At 46.0% G+C, this 22,143-nt stretch overlaps 1 protein-coding gene across 1 annotated transcript in view; it reads right to left on the bottom strand.

Annotated features, from left to right (window-relative positions):
* CIT (citron rho-interacting serine/threonine kinase) overlaps positions 1–22,143 on the bottom strand; it is a 162,954-nt gene that overhangs the window by 13,195 nt on the left and 127,616 nt on the right. The window contains exons 28-41 of the mRNA XM_035017121.1: positions 21,298–21,402; positions 13,848–13,988; positions 13,294–13,401; positions 11,381–11,543; positions 10,935–11,099; positions 7,777–7,914; positions 6,843–7,023; positions 6,084–6,175; positions 5,452–5,556; positions 5,073–5,242; positions 4,303–4,347; positions 3,754–3,834; positions 3,481–3,616; positions 1,666–1,805 (exon numbers count right to left, since the gene is read on the bottom strand). Of these exons, the coding sequence (XP_034873012.1) occupies positions 1,666–1,805; positions 3,481–3,616; positions 3,754–3,834; positions 4,303–4,347; positions 5,073–5,242; positions 5,452–5,556; positions 6,084–6,175; positions 6,843–7,023; positions 7,777–7,914; positions 10,935–11,099; positions 11,381–11,543; positions 13,294–13,401; positions 13,848–13,988; positions 21,298–21,402 (1,770 nt within the window). The remainder of the gene's footprint in view (positions 1–1,665; positions 1,806–3,480; positions 3,617–3,753; positions 3,835–4,302; positions 4,348–5,072; positions 5,243–5,451; positions 5,557–6,083; positions 6,176–6,842; positions 7,024–7,776; positions 7,915–10,934; positions 11,100–11,380; positions 11,544–13,293; positions 13,402–13,847; positions 13,989–21,297; positions 21,403–22,143) is intronic.

Below are 22,143 nucleotides of genomic sequence, written 5' to 3' on the forward strand. Positions count from 1 at the left end.
TCCCTATCTGGAAATCCTGGGTCCTTCCAGCAACGTCCTTTATCAGTCCCTCAAGATTCACCTCCTCGGAGAAATCTTTGCAAATTCTAGGCCAGCCATCCTCTTCCTTTTTTTTTTTTATCCTCTTCCTTTATATTCTATCCTCTTTTTATTGTTGCCACAGTTAATCCCAACCGTTGTAAGAGTGACTAAGAAAAGAATCCCACCAGCCCCACGGCCAGAGGGTTTCAGAAACCAAAAGCCTCAAGAACAGTGGCCACGGCCAAGGTCAAGCCCCCCCTCAGAAGGTTCATGTGGCCCACTGCACCCCTCCCCTGTTGGTCCTCCATCCCTCAGCACAGACCCCTCTGAAGGCTCGGTCAAGTACATAGGATGTGCTAGGTAAACGTTGACTGAGTGACTAAATGCCAAATACCCAGTGAACAGTCTTCTGAGAAGGGAAAGGCAGTGGTTTACAACGGGAGAACTCCAGTAGCCTCAGGGAGTCTACAAATGCTTGATTCAGATTTTATTAAAGTTATATATGTTCACGTGTATGCACCCACAAATACTCTTAATTTTTTTTTTTTTAAAGATTTTATTTATTTATTTGACAGAGAGAGACACAGCAAGAGAGGGAACACAAGCAGGGGGAGTGGGAGAGGGAGAAGCAGGCTTCCCGCGGAGCAGGGAGCCCGATACGGGGCTCGATCCCAGGACCCTGAGATCACGACCTGAGCTGAAGGCAGACCTTAACGACTGAGCCACCCAGGCGCCCCTACTCTTAATTTTTTTTAATAAAAAAAATTTCCTTAAAGAAGCAGGCAAGCAAATGTATTTATGTGCCAAAATCAATATGCTATTAGCTACCAAAGAATTAACTTGACTTATCAGGAACTGACTTTATGTTATATAAATGTCATAAATCAGAATTTGCAAGTTTTTAGTAATAAAACATTTTGTCACTTAGTTCACATGGGGTTCCATGTTAGATTAAAAAAAAAAAAAAGACTAGGGGCGCCTGGGTGGCTCAGTTAGTTGAGCAGCCGACTCTTGATCTCAGCTCAGGTCTTGGTCTCAGAGGTCGTGAGTTCAAGCCCCATGCTGGGCTCCATGCTGGGTGTGGAGCCTTTTTTAAAAAAAAATGAAAATAAAAAGGACTCCATCATACATACACACACACACACACGCACACACATGTACACTCACACACACTTTTTAAATTTATTTTACTTATTTTATTTTTTTAAAGATTTATTTATTTATCCTAGAGAGAGAGATCACAAGCAAGGGGGATGGGCAGAGGGAGAAGCAGACTCCCCGTGGAGCAGCGAGCCCGATGCGGGGCTCAATCCCAGGACCCTGGGATCATGACCTGAGCCCAAGGCAGACGCCCAACTGACTGAGCCACCCAGGCGCCCCCACACACTTTTTTTAAACTATGGATCATCCTTTCAGTTTTGTTAATTTTATCCTCATTTTTCTCTCTGACGTTTCCTTTGGACTCAAAGCCTAAGCAAACTTCATGGCTACATAAATTGTTTCGTGTGCCTAAAGGAAGCAACAGAAATTTAACCCAATGAGAGGACAGTTGGTTTTCAAGGTCAAATCAATGAGCCCCGTAGAAAGGGGGGCAGAGCTGATTTCCAGAACACTCGGCCCGCCGAGGCCCTGAGGAGAGCTTACCTTGCCGGCGGCAAACAAGTGGCAGCCCTTCACGGCTTCGAAAACGTTGGGGGAGATGTCGGGCTGGGCGGGAAGGTGAGCTTGCGCGAGGGACTGCTTCACTTTCTTCACGTCAACAAGGCACAGAGCCCGCTCTTCTCCTGAGGGGGAAGGAGGAGCCTCAGGTCAGTGTGAGGCAGGGAAGCAGAGACCCGGGAAGGCAGTTCCATCTCTCCTCACAAGGAGCCAGGCGGGGCCACGCAGATGAACAGTTTTCCACAGAGTCCTGTCTACACGGCTCCGGTCCAAGTTTTAGAAGTACAGTGAAAAACATCTGGCTTCTTGGTCAAGATGCTGGGATGGAAAAAAAAACAAAACCTCTGCAGACGTAAAATCCGAGAGCATGAACTGGACTTTTAAACATGCTCCCACCAAAGTGGAAAGAAGGATGGGTTAGGAGCACCGACGGGACATGTTATAAAACCACAGGCTTGGACTCTTCCAATATGCCAATGTCATGGAGGACGAAAATCCATTCCAGATTACAGGGGACTACTGGGACACCACTAAACGTAATGCACGACCTGGGACGGGATCACAAATCAGGGCGAAAAATACCAGAAAGGACATTATTGGAGCTGCGGGTAAAATCTGACTCCGGGCAGCATATGAGACAAGTGCATTACAGCAAGGGTTAAATTTCTTGAATTCCAAAAACCGGGCCACGTGACACTATCCTGTGTGATACTCCGATGGTGGATCTGTGCCCTGACACGTTTGTCTAAACCCATGGGAGGGACACCACCAAGAGTGAACCCTAATGGAAACCGTGGAGCCAGGGTGACGATGTGTCACTGTGGGTTCATCAGTTACGTCTAGTGTGCCACTCTGGTGGGGATGGTGACAGTGGGGGCAGGCGGCATCCGGGAACTCTCTGTACTTTCTGCTCAATTTCGCCATGAGCCTAAAACCACTCTAAAGAATAAAGTCAAGAAGGAAGGGAAGAAGGTGGGGATGGAGGGCAAGGAAGGAAAGGAAGAACAGGAAGGGAGGCAAGCAAGCGGAAAGAAAGAAACAGAAGAGGCAAAGAGACGGAGTGTTGGAAGACCCAGAAAGGTCAGTTCCTGATCCTATTACTTCACCCCCAGAGGCATCCGGCCACACCCGAAACAAGACCTGGCTGTGGATGTTTTCGAACACTGGGCCAACAAATTACTGTTGTCCCTTAAGGAAAAAAAAGGACCGCCAATAAAGAGAGAAAAAATTTTTTCTGCCGTGGTTGTGTAAGAGAATGCTCTTGTTCTTAGCTGATATGCTAAAGACTTTGGGGTCACAGCTGCGAGGGACTCTCAGACGGTTCAGCAGTTAGTGTGTGTGCGTGTGCGTTTGTAGAGGAAGAGGGTAAAAATATGGCAAACTGCTAACAGTGGTGAACAGCCCAGGGGTCTCCGAGGGGTCCCAGAGAAGTGAGAGGCCACATGCTAACAGCAGGCAAGCTCTCAGAAGGCCACGGCTCACGATGGCGTTGACGTCACCATGACATCGGCATCAAAGGGTCTGCCGTTCATGACACTTCGGGGCTCACTTGTCCTCACTCGGCATAACGGTCAAGTGTTCTTTGGGGGTGTCAGACTGTGCTGCACAGGCCACCACGGGAGTGAATCTGGGCCAAGAGTGCCATCGGCTTGGGCACCGATGGGGACCCGGAGGAAAGAGCCGCTTTGGCTCCCATCTGCCACCAGGAGGGCCTGCCTTTGTGTTTCACAGGTGTGACACTTGGTCTCAAATAGTTTCCCTCGACAGTGAAAAGAAAGCGCCACGTCCTTGGCCTACCACCTGCTATCATGAGGAGCTTCTCCAGGTCCTTGATGATATAAATTTGGAAGACCGCTCCAATTCCGGGGACATGGGTGAGGGAGTTCTTCAAGACATTCAGTGCGTAGAGCCCTTCCTCAGTGCCCACCAACACCACCTGCAGGAACAGAAGTCCACAGGCGGAGCGTAAGCATAACCATGTCCCCACGACAACCCCGAAGCGTAGGAAGAGCAAGAGCCCTTTGTCTCGTGACTTCGGGGGGACTACAGCCAGTGTCCGGAGAACAGCGCTACCTGGTCGCTGAAGGGCAGCGTGCAGTTCATGTCCAGACGGTCATCACCTTCCAGTTTCAGCAGGGAGTTTCCAAGCAATTTCTTTTCATATTGGAACCAAGAAAGAAAAGAAAAGAAAAAAAAAAAACAAGGCACAGTAAGTGTGAGCTGTTCATAACCAAACCATCCAGAAAGACAAAAGCAAGAATGGAGAGAAGTTTGGTGCCAGGAAGAAAGTAAGGTTACTCCTGAAAACACCAGAAACACACATTTGCTCTTGGCTTGCCCCGTATTTTGATCTGAGCTCAAAAGGCAGCAGGTGAATGTTTCTGGTACCTCCGGGGCAGTTGTTAATTAGCATCAGAGTTACGCCTCGGCTTGGACGCAGAAATAAATGAGTGAAGTAGACACTGAGAGATTTTCTGCGGTAGAAAATAAACTGACGCTAAAGAGATGTCACCCACAGAGAGTTAATAAGCCACGTGGAAGGCTCCTTTCCCTCCAGGCTGCAGCCAAAGAACAAAGCCCAGGGTCAGCAGCGAAGCAGCAAAAGCTTCTGAATCTCTTTACCTGAACCCACGCAGGCAGAAGCTCGTAGGAGAGACGGTCGCCGCCCTATTGTGCACATATTAACGTGGATTTCAATAAAAGGCTCGCACAGGGAACCACAGAACAAGTTATCAAAACAGGTCCACCCAGTGAGCCAAGCTCCTCTCAGGAGGCTCATGGTTAAGAAGTTTGCCCCTGCAAACACCGAACATGTTTACTAGGAGCCCAGTGTTTGGTCTTGGGTGGAGAAAACGCCAATGAGCAAGGAGCCCTGCTTATATTCTGGAACTTTCCCGGAGGAGTGATGCCAATCAAGGCACACCTACGGTTCTGCCGTCTTAAGGAGAAGTAGGATCCCGAGCCTGCCTACAGAGGAGCAGATCATGTGGAAGCTACGGAGAAGGTTATGGAAAGCCCTCCCCGAGTTGGCAGACTTTTGCGCTGCTTCGTGGCCAAGTGCTTGCAACTCAAGTCTTCAAATAAACTCATCAGAGTAAACGAGAGAGAGGATCTCCGTATGAGTATGTCTGCCTCCATGACCAAGACCCATCGCGCCCCAAGCGCTCGCTAACGGCGCTGACTCCCCTGTTATGAAGGGCTGCAGAGGGAGGGCATGTGATGCCAGACAAGCCAGCGCAGAGCCCGTGTCTTGGTCACACAAGCGCCCCAGTCACGACAGTCTCAGACCAATACCCCTCAGGGAGGCAACAACAGGGCTCCCAGCACTCAGGTCAGTTCCCATGTCAGCCCACGTCACAAAGACAAGCTCCGGCGCCCGTCTTCATACTCACAGCATCGGCTTCTGCTTTTTCCCTAGAAACTCTCCCACCTGCGACAACGGACTCTAAGGCAGTGACCCAGCGCTGTTTGTCAGGGAAGCTGGGAGCCAGCAAGTAGAGCGTTCTCCCGGGCCAGCAGGTGGTGTGCGGGTGAGACTCCATCTTCAGTACGTAGGGGACATCTAGGGGATCGGACAGAGAGCAGGGGTTGGGTGTGGCTTTCCCTCACGCCCAGGAGAGGGATGGCCCTGAGGTGTCAGAGATCCCCCCTCCCAAGCACGCAAGTTCCAGTCCCCCCTGAGACTGGAGAGCGGAGGAGAGTGGCCCCTTGCAGCCCTGCTGGCTGAGCAGGCCCAGCGCGCCCCTGGGTGGGTTCTCCTGCTTCCCTCACCTGCTTTGGCTGTGTTTGCAAGCTCAGAAGCACCAACGGCGCCGTGAATAGATACGTCCCCGTCGGGAAGGCACAGCTCAAATTCTTCCAGCGGCCTCTGTCCAGCTTGGTGCAAAGAGGAAGGGCAGAAAGAAAACCAAAAGAACAGGAACAAGAACAAGGGGAGAAAAGAAGGAGAAAGAAACAGAGAGAGAGAGAGAGAGAGACAGGGCAAGAGAGACAGTATGCGTGGAAAGAGAGGCACACGAGAACAAAGGAGGAAGGAGAAAGGTGTGCAGAGAAGGCGGAGAGGGAAGATAAAAACAAAATAAAGTGTGTCAGATGAGTAGCACAGTCAAATTTCTGATGACGATGCGGATTTATGGGCTAGTTGACTGAGGCAGAAGTTCTCTGAAGGTGTATTAGCAGGCAGAATCTTCAGGGCAGCACCCTGCGGGTTCTTCAGAGGGGAGACCTATAGACGTGAGTATCGTACCAATAACCTTTAGCGAAGTCATTTGGTTTTTAATTTTCAAAAATGGGAAATCGTAGAAGGCTTGCAACGCAGTCCGAAAAACAAAGCCTTCACGCCAAGACTGGGAGACCTGGGTCAACCACGTGCACCGAAATTTCCCCCTGAATTATTAATTTACCTTCTCTGGCTTCATTGTCATAAATGAGGACTTTGGATCCCTCCAGGACAATGTATTTCCGGTCCCAGCCTTGCTGTCCTCGTTTGTTATTCCTGGGAAAAGAGGGATGGACAAGAACAAGGGTGTGGAGCCCGAATCACAGGGAAGGGGGAGGAGTGGTGGGGAGGGGGAGAGGGAATCCTAGTCAAGAGGCTTCCCAGGGAAAGCTCAGGAATGGGAGCGGCCTGGGCTGTTCTGTCAGGGGCCGCGAAGCTTCCTGCTACCCCTTGTAGGTTCTGTGGCTGGCCCAGGAATGCCCCTGGTAGCAGAAGGACGAATGGGAGAGAAGCATACAATTTTAATTTATATGTTCCTGGGAGTCTCCCCCAGACAGTAAAGGCCCCAAAAGTGGAGAGGCCTACGTGTTTGTACACTGGCTCGAAGACTAGTAATTACGAAAAAGCAACTAAAATGTTGCAGGAGACAGAAGGAAGATAAGAGGTTACTTTAACAAGGGTTCCTTGCAGAGTTCTCTCTGTAGGCCCTGACTCCCTGTCTCTGGTGATAATACGCCTTTCCTCCTGGAAAAGGGAGGGCTGCTTTTACACAGGAATCGCATCTCCGACTTTCAGGAAGAGAGAGGGGAGGTCAGAGTGTCATTCTGAGACCGGGGTTTGTCATGTGCCTTTGGCTCCAAATATTCCTTGTTCCCAAGCGGCCTATTTTGGGGTGGTGTCTTCACCAGCGCCTGCCCCAGCCCGAGGCACGCGGCCACAATACCTGGGCACCTTCATCCACCCTTCCAGGTGCAAGCCACTGCTGGGCTCCTTGGTCTGGAGACCCGGGGAGTTCATTTTGTCGCGGCAGAAGGCCTCGGTGAAGTGTGTGGCGTACTCGGCTGGCAGGCCACAGGTGGCTGGCAAGCACGTGGAGCACTTGGGATGACACATCACCTGACATTCTGGGGAAAAGCAGAAAACACCTTGGCGGACCCTGGCCCATGCTTTCCTCTGCCAGCCAAGCCCCCGCCAGGCCCCAACACCCAGGCAATCCCTAAGCTTGACCAGAAGCCAGGCCCCGACAGAGAAAGGAAACGAGGGAGCCAAGTGTTCTCGACACAGTGTTCCCGGCTTCTCCCCAGGCCGCCACCAACAGGTGTGTAAGGGACCCGTTTGCACAGTCCAGCTGGAGACAACACACAGCCTAAAAGTGGGGAGAGAGCAACCTGGGCAAAAACAGGGGGCTGGAAATCAGCAAAGCACAAGGTGTTTTGCTTTTGCAGAGGGCGGTGGAGACATGAGCTGGAAACACGGATAAGCTCATTCCTTTAATAGGGGAAAAATAGTGTCCTCCCACTGAAACTGAAAGCTTGAAAATGAATGTACTACAGGATGAAAAATTTAAAAAGAAAAAACACAGGGGCGCCTGGGTGGCACAGTGGGTTGAGTGTCCAACTCTTGGTTTGGGCTCAGGTCGTGATCTCAGGATCGTGAGATCGAGCCCTGCGTCAGGCTCCAAGCTCAGCGCAGAATCCGCTTGAGATTGTCCCCCCCCCCACCCCTCCCTCTCTGCTCCCCCACTCTCTCTAACGTAAATAAATAAATCTTTAAAGAAGAAAGAAAAAAGAAAAGAAAGCCACCCACCCCCATCAGATAGATCTGTTTGGGTGGAGACAGGCAGGTGCCCACTGCGAACGCACAGCCGCTGCTCTTACCAAGACATTTGGATGCCTGACGCCCAAAGTGCACAGTATCCAGACACACAGCACACTTTGTGGCTCGCATGTTTAATCCTACGTTAAATCGGTGAGGAATATTGTGGTGCATGCGCTCCTTAAGACGCCGACTGAATTCTGAAGGAAAATTAAAAAAAAAAAATCATTACGTGTTACAAATGATCCCATCAAGAAAATAAAAAAAAAACAACCCAAAGAATGGGAAAGAATATTTGTAAATCATATCTCTGACAAGGGACTTGTTGCTAGAATATATAAAAAGCTCTTACAACTCAATAATAAAAAGACAACCCAACTTTAAAACGGGCAAAGGATTTAACTAGACATCTCTCCAAAGAAGATAAATAAATGACCAAGAAGCACATGAAAAGATGGTCTAAATCACTAGTCATTAGAAAAACACAAATCAAAAGCACAATGAGGTTCCACTCACATCCACTCAGACGTCTAGAATCAAATATGCAGGAAACAAGTGCTGGTGAGGATGTGGAGAAATTAGAACCCTCATACACTGCTGGTGGGAATGTCAAATGGTGTAGCCACTCCGGAAGACAGTTTGGCAGTCCCTCGAAAAGTTAAATTTAGGATCACCCAGCAATGGTATGACCCAGCGATTCCATTCCTAGGTATGTCCCCAAGAGAACTGGAAACATACGTGGCCACAACATACAACGTTCACAGCAGCATTATTTATAATGGCCTAAAGTGGAAACGACCCAAATTATTATCAGTGGATTAAGAAACAAGATGTGCTATCCATACAATAGAATATTATTCAACCAGAAAAAGTAAACTAATAAATGCTCTAACATGGGTGAATCTCAGAAGCATTATGCTCAATGAAAGAAGCCAGACACAAAAAATACGGTATGATCTCACTTACTGAAATGTCCAGAGTAGCACATCTATTCGGCTTAGTGGCGGCTGGAGGTCGGGCAGAGGGGAGAATGGGGAGTTCTGCTATAGGGTAGAGTGCTTTTGGGGGAGGGAAAGGTTGAGGCCAAAAATGTCCCCAAATTACAATGCGATGGTTGTACAACGCTGTGCACTTGATAAAAAAACATCATACACTTCAACTGTGTGAATTGTATGGTGTGTGAGTTTATCTCAATAAAGCTGTAAAAAAACCATTACAGCAGATTAGTTACAGAGTGTGAAACTATTTTAACACTAACAGATGCATCTAGATTTATAGGAATCAACTTCAAATCTCCATTAGCCAGTTATTAGGAGTATTTTTAAAGAACGTATTACTGGCAGAAGCCAGGCTATATGATAGCAAAGATGTTTGTGGGCCTAAGGAAACATAATGCTTTTAAGTCAAATGTATGTAAATATTTTAATCATGAAAGTTTTGTTTTCCAGATGAAATCCCGTATCTAGAAGTTTTCAGAATGCAGTTTAAGAATCAGTTCTGAACTACAGAATTTCTAATTATTAGATACATAAACTGCCTGAAGAATTCTCTCTTCATGTCCTGTTCTTTCATGTATAACCTCCTTTGGTTAAAAAACTCAACTTTTAAGCCTTAAAAATTGAATTATTACATTTATATGCCAGTCTGTTAAAATAACGAGGTTGCTACAGGCCCTCTCTCCATAGTGACCTAATTAAAGACAGCCTTAAACAGCAAAGCTCGGGATCCAAATTTCTGAATCCAAATTGGGTTCTCCACAGAACATGGCCTCCCATCCTTTATCAGAAAGCTGCAAGGAATGAATGACGTGAACGCACTCTGACCCGGAGAATATACACAGGAAGGAGGGGCCTGGGGTCTGAGGAACCTCTCAGGCCGCTGCTCTACGGAGCCTGGTCAACAGACACTATGGCCAGAAAGGATTTTCTTGCCCTGTGTTACCATCACTATATAATGATGACTTTAAGAGTAAAGCTCTTTGATTCAAAGTGTTATGAAAACAGAGGAAACAAGAGGGCATCATCACCGAAGAAAAACCATTTACTGAAGAAGAACCACCGACACACCACAACACCATCAAGATTTGCCACTAACATCCGTTACATCGTGATGCCATGACGCTACCCCACAGCTCTGCTCGACGATCCCCTAAGACCTTCCAAACCACCTTCCTTGGCCTTTTTTTTTTTTTTTTTTTTAAAGAAAGGCAGACTGCCACATGCAGCACCGCATTTGGGTGCGTCTGGAGTCTTGGAAGCTTGACCACCTGACATTCTCCTACAAATGGACCTTGAGAGCTTGTTTGAAGGTTCTAGCAGGGGAGCTCAGCTACTCGTATACCCTTGACCGAAGAACAGTCCTCCGGTATCAGGGAAGGCCACCGCCTTTGACCAAGCATGCAGCTTCGGGGGGACGACACACACATGGAGCGGTGAGGGACAAGGGGGACACCTGCCTAGTCAGCCACATCAGCCGAATCAACGCTGGCCATCAACGGGGTGTCACATGTCACAGCCAGATCGCCCTCACAACCTGGCCTTTTTTCTTTAAAGTCCCTTTCCTCTCTAGATGAACAGAGTACTTTTAAGACCGCAAAGAAAACTTCTTACACTGTTGGTAAGAATATAAACTGGATCAAACTACCAACACTCAAAATGCAAATAATCTTGAATGCGGTGAGTCATTTCCCAAAAACTAATCCTCTGGCTGCAGCACCCGAAGAGGTGCAGGGTTTCACTGCAGGGTGCTCCCGGTAGGGAGAGACTGCCCATCAGCAGGGGTCTGGTTTAACAGGTGAACCATGTACCCACACCAGTGAATACCATGCAGCCCTCTCAGAGGACGAGATCGATGCATAGGAATTAATAAACACTCTGAGATAATATTTTAAGTAAAAAAAAAAGGTGTTTTGCAGGGTACGGTGTAGTGCGCTGTGATATTTATAATAGAAAAAAGGGCTGAGGAAAATACGCCTAAATTTTCTCATACTCTTGAAATTATATAAGATACAGCAGTAACACGACCTGTGCCTACATGCATGAACCACTGCTGGAAGAATACTCAGGGAACTGGCACTGGGACAGGGGATAAGACCAACCTCTTACTCTTTGGTATTATTACCCTTAGTATTATTACTTGTCACTTTTACCGTATGTCTGCATTTTCTTAGTCGATTAAAAACGATTTTCAAAAGAACTCCAGTGGCTCCGTGGGCACGTACCCTCCGGAGTGGACGACTCCTTCCTGCGGCTGGATGGCGGGGCGAGCAGGCTCATGGCACTGGGCTGGTGCTCGGGTGACCGCACGATAGCGGACATGGCGATCTGCTGCCTCGCGGTGGCTGGCGTAGACGGGTGCGGGTGGTCTGTGGCCTTCCGGTGGGCAGCTGGAGAGAGACCAGTCCGATGCCTTTTGGTTAGCTGGGTCACCGAGAGGCCAAAACCAAGCGGGCTGCCCCTGGGCTGTCTTTCGAGGACCCAAGACCAAGAGAACATGCATCGTGCCGACCGGGCAATGCCACGGATGCTGTGAATTTTTCAGACTTGGGGGCCATCTGCCCCGAGAGCTTCCAGCCCATAGAGACAGATGCTGGACTAGTACGAGCAATCTGCTTGAGATGGGTCCTCTGCCTTTATTCCACAGACGTGGCATAGGGAGTGCCCCTACCTTCCTCCCGGGCAGACCGGAGCTCGATGCGGGTCTTCTGAAGGGCTTCCTCTAGCTCTGCACAGCGAGCTTTCTCCTTCTCCAGGGCCACCTTCAGCTCATTGTACTGCAGAGGAACCTGTGTGGGCAAAGCAGGGTCCTCTTTCCGTCGACTAAATAAACCCTAGCAATGGAAACAGAGATATCTCCTAACTCCTGGAAACTGGCACTGGAAACTAGCTAAAGGAACACTGACTCAAGAGGAGCAAACTACGAAAGCCAGGAGCATACTCACTGTAAGCGGATTTAGTAAAAATGGCATGTGAAGGGGGGGAAGGGGAGACTGAGCCACAGCCCATTCCAGCCGGCTGGAAAAAAATAGGGTTTCGGAAATTTTCGACAAGAGGGTTCAAGATGCTTGAACTGCCACCACCTCTTCCTTTAGCATTCCCAAGAAGGAGAGCCATTTCCTGAGTCTTTACCCTCAAAAAATGGAAGTGGAGGATGGAGTCAGGAGGGATGGTTCGGAAATCACTCTTGCTTTGCGTTTGTCTCATGACGCTTAGTTACAAGACACAGAGATGAATGTTAAAAAAAAAAAAAAGGGAGACCAAAAACCTGAATACTAAAATGATATCAAAACAAGGGGTTTACTAAAAAAAAAAAAAAAAAAAAAAAAATGCAAATGGAAACACATACTGGACACGGAGGGGGAAAAACGGAAAACATAGGGAATAATGGGACTGGAAAAAAAAAAATTAACAACCAAAAATTAATGGAAACACCCTAGCTACAGCACATGACACAATTAGATAACAATCCGCTGCTAAAATAAAAAAAGATTGAATATCATAAAAGAAGATTAAATATCATAAGCATAACAAGCACCAACAGTCACACGGTAGGCCAGAATATTCCCTCCCCTGCAGCCCCCACTGGAGGGGGCTGCCTCTGAAGGCTACTGTTGCCCCTTACAGTGCAAGCAGGGCTGGGACCACTGGCACCAACTGCCCACTCCAGCCCCCTCTCACGTATTCCAAGTCCCAGGGGGGTTGCCACTGCTCTCCTGGGGTAGGGATGCCTTTGGAAGCAGACTGCAAGCTCCTCAGAGACCTTTTCCAACTGAGAACACCTGACCAAACCTCCCTGGGCGGGGGGGGTTGGGGGGGGGGGGGGGGGAGGTTGGGGTTCGGTGGTTTAGGGAAGCGTGTTTTAGGTGTAGTAAAAATCTTCCCAGGTGCATCTACATAGAACCCTGTCCATAGTTGTTGGTTTTTTTTTTTCTTTCTGGTCATAGTTTTTCATTTGTTTGTCTATCATAATTTTAAAGGGATGAAGCAGCACTCAGTGGAGGGCCTAGTTATCCAGACAGGCCCTGTAGGCAAGTCACCTCAATTCCCTGGTTCCTGGTCTCCAAACAGGCCTTTGCCAATCAAAAGGACTGGGCTGCGTAATTTCAAGTCTTTTCTAGAGTCCCGTACATGTGCCCTGAGAATCCCTCGATAGAACTGAGAACCCCTTTCTCTCTCTCTTGAATTCCAAATGCATGACCTATAGTCTCTCTATAGTCCTGTACCTGTGACCTGCTAATCCCTCTGGAGTCTTGTACAATGACATCCATATAAACCTTTCTCTCTGCTGTCACCCCCACCCCAGCTGCTTAGGAAATGGGAAAAAAAAAAAAAAATCATTCCCTTATCAGAGATAGGCACCAAAGGCCATGAACACAAAGTAGTGTGTTACAGACTTGATTAACGACATCCCTTCTGTAAGGACTGTTCTGACTACCTCAAAACCTCTTTTCAACCCAATATAAAACAAGAGAATGTGCGTTTTGTTTTCTTTGATGTTTCTATAATTATCCATCACAGCGGTATTTAATGAATCATAATGACCGAGCAAAAACTCCCCACTTTTCAAACACGAGGACCCACCTTTTTCTTCTTAGCGGGCTGGTCCATTTTGGCTTGCAGAAAGTCAATGAGTTTGGTTTGTTGAGAAATAGTACCTTCCATTTTCACCTTTTCGTGAGAATAGAGAACCTAAAAATTCATAAAAACAAAAATAAGCTCAGCCCTCAAAAGAAGGATGCTTTTAAATGTGGTACTTTAAGAACATAAAAAAATTAGGTCATGAGGATACTAGCATATGAAAATTCAACACAGACCACACTGGGCCAATATTTACTTACTTAGTCCTTTTCTTATGGCCAAAAACAAAACTAAAAAAAGGACTGATAGATGGATAAGTATATGGAAAAGTGTAAAAAAAAAAAAAAGCCAGGGGTTAATATTAGAATCTCAGAGCTGATCATTATAGGTATTTTCCAACTTCTCTGAAGGTTTGGAAATTTTCATAATGAAATCTTGGGGAAAACACACAAAAATACACAGTATAAAGAAAATGAACTTTTCACCAGATGGCTTTTGGCCATGATGCTTTGCCTCTGCAGACAATTTTTAAGTAAATTTCCTTTGCTGGTTCTCACCTGAATGTTTTCTAGCTGGTATTCCAGATCGCTCCTTTCGGTCTTCAGCAGATCAGCCCGGTCCAGAGCTTCTTGCAGCCCTTGAGTCAAACGGAAGATGTGATTCTTCTGCAGGTCCATCTGCTGCTGTAATTTGGCTTGCTAGTGGGGAGAAAGGCCAAAGAGAGTCTCGATACCACAGACAATACAACTCGTTGCCCCACTGTTCTTGTTACCAAACTAATTGCAGACACGGCGCCAAATTTCGGCTTCTGAAATCATCTCCGTCTTCTGTCCCAGATGGATGCATGGGCACAGTTAAAAAGAATTTGCCCAGAAATCTCTGACGGCCAGCAAGTCACAGGACCCCCCACTGTAAGAGGAAGGCCAGGCTGGTGTGTCTGTCTTTCTAGTCAGTTACAATTAAGGACATTGCCCCCCTGTGAATTGACATCAAAGATGCTGCGAATTACTGCAACGACAGCTAAGCTCCAATTTGTCCTTCGCTTTGCTTTTTAAGGTCTCATTTGCTACCACAAGAAACCACTTTGTTCAGGCACTGTGGATGCACAAAGGGGAATCATATCACCTCTAACTTAAGGAGCGCCTTGTCAGGGTGAGGGACCCCCAACCAGGACACAAATAGCCACAATCATAGGAGATACTTTTGCAGTGTGGGGAGGAAGGAAGAGAAGAGCCCAGACTCAGCACAAGAGTCAGTAAAACCCGGGGTGGGGAGGGGGGCGGAATTACTTTAGTGTTTTGGAAATAGTTTTGTGCTGGAAATCTTCCTCCAATTTTTACAATGGAAGTCAACCAGAAAATAAAGCGGGCTATAAAGATGCTGGTTTTATGGCTCTCCTTCCTAAAATGCTTGTTTCTAAAAAAGCAGGAGAGAGCAGCTACCCTGAGGAGACACCGCCTGATGGCATCCAACCCCAGCGTGACAATCTAACCACCCTGGAGGTGGCCCTAAAATCCCCTCCTGTGGTGGCCTAGACTCTCTGCAGACTCAAGGACAGAGCTCCTGAAGAGCCGTAAATACCACCACGGGCATTTCCCAGCAGGCAGTGGCAAATCTCCACGCTCTCCGCCCCAGAAGGCCAAGAGCTACCAACAACCTCAGAACTTGCCTCTTCATCCCATTTCGCTTCCCTCCACCTTTGTTTTGTTTTTCTTTCCATCTCTACTCCTCAACAGCCCTTCCTCTGGAGGGGAAGCGGATTCCTTGAGGCATCACGGTGTGGTGGAACGAACGTGGGCTTTGGAATGCTACGGACCCTAGTGTAAATGAGGACTCTAACACGTATCGGTCATAGAACCCGAGGGGAAGCTCATATTGCCTCTAGAAGCCTCAGTGTCTTCACCTGAAAGTGGGTACAATGTCTCCCCTGATTGGGTGATATACTGAGCGCCACACCCAGAGTACCATAGATGCTCAAGGAGTTTTAGCAGTCTCTCTGTCTCCCCTTCCCTCCATCCAGTTCAGGCTCCCCTCTCCCTACGCCCGTCTGTCCCTAGCCCAGCTGTCTTCCCCATGCCGACCTCCTCTCCCAGCCTCCCCGCATTAGTCCTCTGTAAAGCAAGAGATACTGTCAGCAACCAGAGATCACCTGCCCTGTATGCCAACCTGGAATTTCTGAATCAAACCACAGAAACCCCTAAAATATGGGGAGGGGGGAGCAGAGAAAACAGCTAAGATTACCTCTTAAAGGGAGCTATCAGTCCCCTACGGCGCAAGTGATTTTCGCAAATTACCCTCTTTAGTTTCTTCCCACTATTTTAGGACAACATTAATTACTAGGCAGGAAGCAGAGAATAAGGAGCTGGGGACAAGAATCGGGTTGGTGACAGCCGGGCCCAAAATATTTCTCTAGAACAAACACATCAATTGTCCATTAGCCTTCCAAGAAATAGGCTGCTTATTCACTATAATAAAAAAACAAGTGAGAATGGCAGGTTGCTGCTCGGTGGAATGCTTTTCAAAACCATTTACCTGCTTCCCAGAGAGAGGCAAACGGGGGCTATTCACGGGTCAGTGTCAGACTGAAAGGAGAGCATTAGCTCTGTGCTTTCATCTGTCCAAGAGTTTCACAAGGGTGACGGGAGACTGGCAGGACGCACCAAGGAACTGGATCACAGAACCGGAACACCTGACAACCCTGGTGGCTCAAAGGATGGATCAAAACCAACCAGAGAAAGTTCAAAAGGATGGGATTTTTTTTTTTTTTAAAGATTTTATTTATTTATTTGACAGAGAGAGAGATAGCGAGAGCAGGAACACAAGCAGGGCGAGTGGGAGAGGGAGAAGCAGGCTTCCCGCGGAGCAAGGAGCCCGATGTGGGGCTTGATCCCAGGACCCTGGGATCATGACCTGAGCCGAAGGCAGACGCTTAACGACTGAGCCACCCAGGCGCCCCTAAAAGGATGGGATTTTTAAAGACACTAACTGATAAGGGCGCCTGGATGGCTCAGTCGGTGAAGTGTCTGCCTTCGGCTCTCAGGTCATGATCTCGGGGTCCTGGGATGGAGCCCCCTGTGTGGCAGGGGGAGGGGAGGGTCCCTGCTCAGTGGGGGGTCTGCTTCTCCCTCTCCTTCTGCCTCTGTCCCTCCCCTGCCCCACCCTATTTGTGCTCTCTCTCAAATAAATAAATAAAATCTTAAAGAAAAACAAAAACACCTTATGGAAGGGTTGGTGGCGATATGACAGGTCAGTGGGTAATTGGCAGAGGCTTACAGAGCCTGGAATGGAGCTGGAGATGTCCCGCTGTACTCTATGTTGTTCAGACCATGCAGACTTCTAGAAACTCTCTTTGGAAAGATAAATCTACCAGAAAAGAACATTTCAAACTTGGAGGGACTTGAAATGTTTCTCTTAGGAAAGGGAAGGCGGTCTGCAGTGGGAGAGCGACGTTGGTATCAAACTGACTGTCGCAGAGATAATAGAAGTAGTTTTTCTCATAGAACTGTCACAAAGGCCGTAGGAACCAAGTCATGGAAGGTACTCAGAAAGGCACCTGGCACACAGCAATTGCTAATGAAACATTCATTTTAAAATTATTACTCAAGTAATTTGATCATTAGTCAGCATTACTCTCCTATTTTGGTTGGAAATATCAGACTGCTCTATTTTCAAATGTTTCAATGAAATAGAACCATTGGTTGGAAGTTATAGGCTTTAACGGAAATTAGACAGGACTTTCTGAGAATTAAAGTTGCTGGAAAAACTGGGTTGGGAGGTCCACAGGCACTGTGCACTCAGGCCGAGGTTCAACCAGGCCCACTGGTGGGGAATGTTGGGGAAGGGATTGTCTGCCTTAGACATGAGGTTAATTTGACCAGAATTTGCAAATGGACTTTCACCTTTGGCATTACTTCCAACGGACTGATAGTGGCTATCAAGGGCCATGTCAAAAAAGCTTCCAGGGGTGCCTGGGTGGCTCAGTCGTTAAGCATCTGCCTTCGGCTCAGGTCATGGTCCCAGGGTCCTGGGATCAAGTCCTACATCGGGCTCCTGGCTTGGAGGGAAGCCTGCTTCTCCTTCTCCCACTCCCCCTGCTTGTGTTCCTGCTCTAGCTATCTTTCTCTCTGTCAAATAAATAAAATCTTAAAAAAAAAAAAAGTTTCCAAAGCCATTTCGGGCCCAAGAGGAAAGATTTGGGAGAGATATCCATTAGCAAAGTCTGCCAAGGGCAGGGATGAAGGGGACAATGGAACAAGGGCTGGGAATCTGGGCTCCATGACATAAAAAACTCTTCCCAACTCTGAGACTGTGATTCTGGCCCCATTTACAAGTCTCTGTACCTAATAAAGAGGACACTTGGGTTAATTTAAGAAAGAAGACAAATGAGCAAATACAAAAAAAGAAAGAGAGAGAGACAAATGAAGAAACAGACTCTTTAACTATGGAGAACAAACTGATGGTTACCAGAGGGGAGGTGAGTGGGAGGATGGGAGAAATAGGGGATGGGCATTAAAGAGTACACTTATCATGATAAACACACACACACACGATAATATCTCTTGATTTCAAGATGTGTTATAATCAGATGGTCTGTTAATGGAATAAGATAAACATGTAGATGGTTTTGTGACAAAGATGTCAAGAAAATTTAATGAGGAAAAGAGTCTTTTAACAAATGGTACTGGAGTAACAGGACAGTTCTATGGAAAACAGCAAACCTCTCCTCTCATACATAAAAATCAACTCAAAATACATCCTAGTCCTACATATAAAAGCTAGAACTATAAAATTTCTTGTAGTACAGAGAGAAGAAAATATCTGCAACTTTAGGGTAAGCATAGATTTCTTAAATAGGACACAGAAAACACAAACCATTTTTAAAAACTGATAAATTTGACTTCATAAAAATTAAGAACGTTTGCTCTTTGAAAGACACTGTTTTAAAAGACAAGGCAAGCTACAAACTGGCTGAAAGATCCAGCATCCATACATCTGACAAAGAGTAGTATGAAGAAATCTTCAACAACTTTACTCAGAAGTAACTACCCAAAAGATTTGAACTTACACTTTCCAAAAGAAGATATATGAATGACAAATACATGAAAAGATGTTCATCTTTCATTATTAAAGAAATGCAAATTAAAACCACAATGTGATACTGTAATATACACACGAGAAAGGCTAAACAATACTAAGCATTATGGGATTGGAACTGCAAAATGGAACAACCACTTTGTTATCAACATACACATGTGACCCAGCAATGCTCCTCCTAGAGGAATGAAAACATATCCACACAAAGATGTGCATACAAGTTTTCATAGCAGATTTATTTATAATAACTAAAAACCAGAAACTATTCAAAGGTTCATCAGCAGGTGAGTGGATAAGTTATGGTATACCCATACAATAAATTACTGCTTAGCAATAAAAAGCAATGAACTGCTAGTACATTCATCAACAAGGATAAGCCACAAAAACATGCTCAACTAAACCAAAGAATCCAGGGGCGCCCGGGTGGCTCAGTCGGTTAAGCATCTGACTCTTGGTTTCGGCTCATGTCATAATCTCAGGGTCATGAGATGGAGCCCCGCATTGGGCTCCATGCTCACTGGGAAGTCTGCTTGAGATTCACTCTCTCTCCCTCTCCCCCCTGCCCCTCCCCCCACTCACACACTCTCTAAAATAAAATTATCTTTTAAAAAAATAAAAAAAATAAAGAATCCAGATACAAGGAGTATATATACTATGACCCCACTTCTAAGAAATTCTAGAAAGGAAAAGCTATCGGGGGCGCCTGGGTGGCTCAGTCAGTTAAGCGTCTGCCTTCAGCTCAGGTCATGATCCCAGGGTCCTGGGATCGAGCCCCACGTTGGGCTCCCTGCTCAGCGGGAAGCCTGCTTCTCCCTCTCCCTCTGCCTGCTGCTCTGCCTACTTGTGCTCTCTCTGTCAAATAAATAAAAAAATAAAAATAAAAATCTTAAAAAAAAGAAAAGAAAAGAAAAGCTATCGGTAGTGACAAAGAGAAGATCAGTGGATACCTGGGGCCAGGGTCAGAAGGTATCAACTAGAAGGGGCATAGGGAACTTTTTTGGATGATGAAAATGTTTTATGTTTTCATTGTGATGATGATTAGTCAGGTGTTTACATTTAAAAAATGATTCAGAAAAAAAAAAAAGACGACATTCAGGTTAAGCCCTTGGTCACATGCTTATAAAATGCACACCACGACCAAGGATCCTCGCTACATCCTGGACAATAAATATCATTCTTTGTTTCATAATGGTTTCAACTGTCAGTGAAATCTGCCTCAAACTCCATGTCAGCCAGATGTCTGTGCTCAAAAATCTATCTGTGAGGTACAGACTGGGAAGCTGGAAATGTTCTCGTGTCGTTTAGAAGTGAGAAAGAGGGGACTGAATCAGGATCCCAGTATGCTATTCCAAGCCTTGTCACTGACTCACCATGTAACCTTGGACCAAAGTATTGAGCTGTCAGAGCCAACTCTCTTTCTTCGGAAGGAAAATAGGACAGGCAAGATCATTGATTATTTCTGTTCTGTTTCCAACATGTGCCTAAAGCGGGGACATTGCCTATTCATTCCAGATAAAAGACCATCATTCTCTACTTGACCACCAGGTAGATTTTTAAATTTTTATGACAGCGTTCTTTTTTTTTTATTTTAAAGATTTTATTTATTTATTTGACAGAGAGAGAGACACAGCGAGAGAGGGAACACAAGCAGGGCGAGTGGGAGAGGGAGAAGCAGGCTTCCCACTGAGCAGGGAGCCCGATGTGGGGCTCGATCCCAGCACCCTGGGATCATGACCTGAGCCGAAGGCAGACGCTTAACAACTGAGCCACCCAGGCACCCCTATGACAGCGTTCTTAACGCTGCCTTTGGTGAACTTCCCACCCATGTGTGTGTATAATTAATTTTATTGCAAAAATCTTTACTGTGATACAATATACATAAAATTTACAATTTTCACTATTCTTAAGTGGACAGTTCACTGGCTCTAAGGACATGCACAGTGTTATGCAACCATCACCACCATCCACCTCCAGAACTCTCCCAAATTCCCACCCTTTTTTTTTCAGGTCTCATTCTGTAAAATATTTCATACTCACCTGCAAAATTTGCACCACACTTTTCAAAGTTAATAGTTTAGCAGTATTATTTCTATCAGCACAGTCCCTTGGGAGGTATCATATAATAAAACCTCAACGAACCAGAATAGGTATTCTGGTTAATTGAACTATCAGGTTCACTATGGGTTAAACAGAACACTCTTGGAGTCCTGTTTCTCATTAAATATCTTGATAAAGTATATTTGTCCTCGTTGGTCAATTCTAATGAACAAAGCAGAATCATAAGTGATTCAACACATAAGGGAGGGCTTTGGTTGGGGGTGGGAAGTAGTCATCAACTTAAAGAGAGATTTTCAGAATTCTGTTAAAAGGTCCAGGAAATAATATAAGGGATGGGTTCGGGAGACCAATTTGAGCTTTCCATTCCGTGTCTCAAAGGCAGGGCATAGTTTTTTTTAATTGAATTAAATGAATGAGCAAAAGTCTTCATGAAATTTAGTACTCAGCATAAATCTGATCAAGTCCCTGCCCTGTGCATGAAGCTAATTTGCATAGATGTTTATCAGCCTGAAAACTTAATATACTTTAGATATTAACCTTAAAACAACAATTTAATTCAACATTCAGTCACTCGTATATTTAATAAACTTCCATTTGGCACATACTCATCTGTGCTCAACATTCTTTTAAGCACCACGTGGGGGGATACAAGTGACAAAGACCCTCTGGCCTTCATGACACATTCTTTGAACGTGTTAAATACCTTCAAAAAAGTATTAAGTGACTACCTTACTCTTCCTCGAAAATTCAAACTTCCAAATTTGAACGTCTGATCTGGATCTGACCACCTAAACACAACATATTTTCACCTTCAGAATTCCACCTGGCTCTACTTCTCAGGTGTTTTGTACTCACCTCTTCCAGAAGCCTCTGTTTGAGCTCCCGTTCAGTCTCCAGTTTCTGCTGTAAACTTCGGGCGTTCATTTCAAGCATGGCATGTTTCTTCTCCAGGTCATTGAGCTGGGCATTGGGAAAAATTGGCCATAATATCATATTTAGGAATGCTAGATGCTAATGACTTTTGCAAATACCCACAAACCTTCACAGGTAAAGAATCAAGTTCTGAAGATCAGAATATAAATATTGTTTTCTAGGGACACCTGGGGGTGGCTCAGTCGGTTGAGTGTCTGCCTTCGGCTCAGGTCATGATCTCAGGGTCCTGGGATCGAGCCCCACGTTCAGCACAGAGTCTGCTTCTCCCTCTCCCTCTGCCTCTCCCCCCACTCATGCTCATTCTCACATGCGTGTGCTCTTTCTAATAAAATCTTTCAATAAATAAATAAATATTGTTTTCTCAAAGTATATCACAAAGGTCCATGTCACAGATAAGCCTTATATGGGGATAGTATTATTTCTAATGGGTCACATAAATAGCTATGACAAGTTCTAAGACAAGGATGATCACTTTGGCTGAGCTTAATTAAATAATCAAATGTTGAATGCTTACTATTTGCACAGCATTATATCGGGGCTCTTGGGATGAAAGAATGGATGAACTCTCTTAAGAATCTTACATAAAGTCACAAAGGCAGAGAGTAGCCCATAACTAGACATATACACAAACAAGGATTGCTTTGTCACATAAAATTTTTGATAAGAGGGGTATGGAGAAGAGAAATTCTTCCTGAATTACCAGTTTCAAGAAAAGATGATATCAATGTCTGGAGTCTGGTTTTGTTTTGTTTTTTTTAAAAGTAAACT

Source organism: Mirounga leonina, unplaced genomic scaffold (assembly GCF_011800145.1).
Source record: "Mirounga leonina isolate KUSES-001 unplaced genomic scaffold, KU_Mleo_1.0 Mir_171, whole genome shotgun sequence".
Taxonomy (NCBI): domain Eukaryota; kingdom Metazoa; phylum Chordata; class Mammalia; order Carnivora; family Phocidae; genus Mirounga; species Mirounga leonina.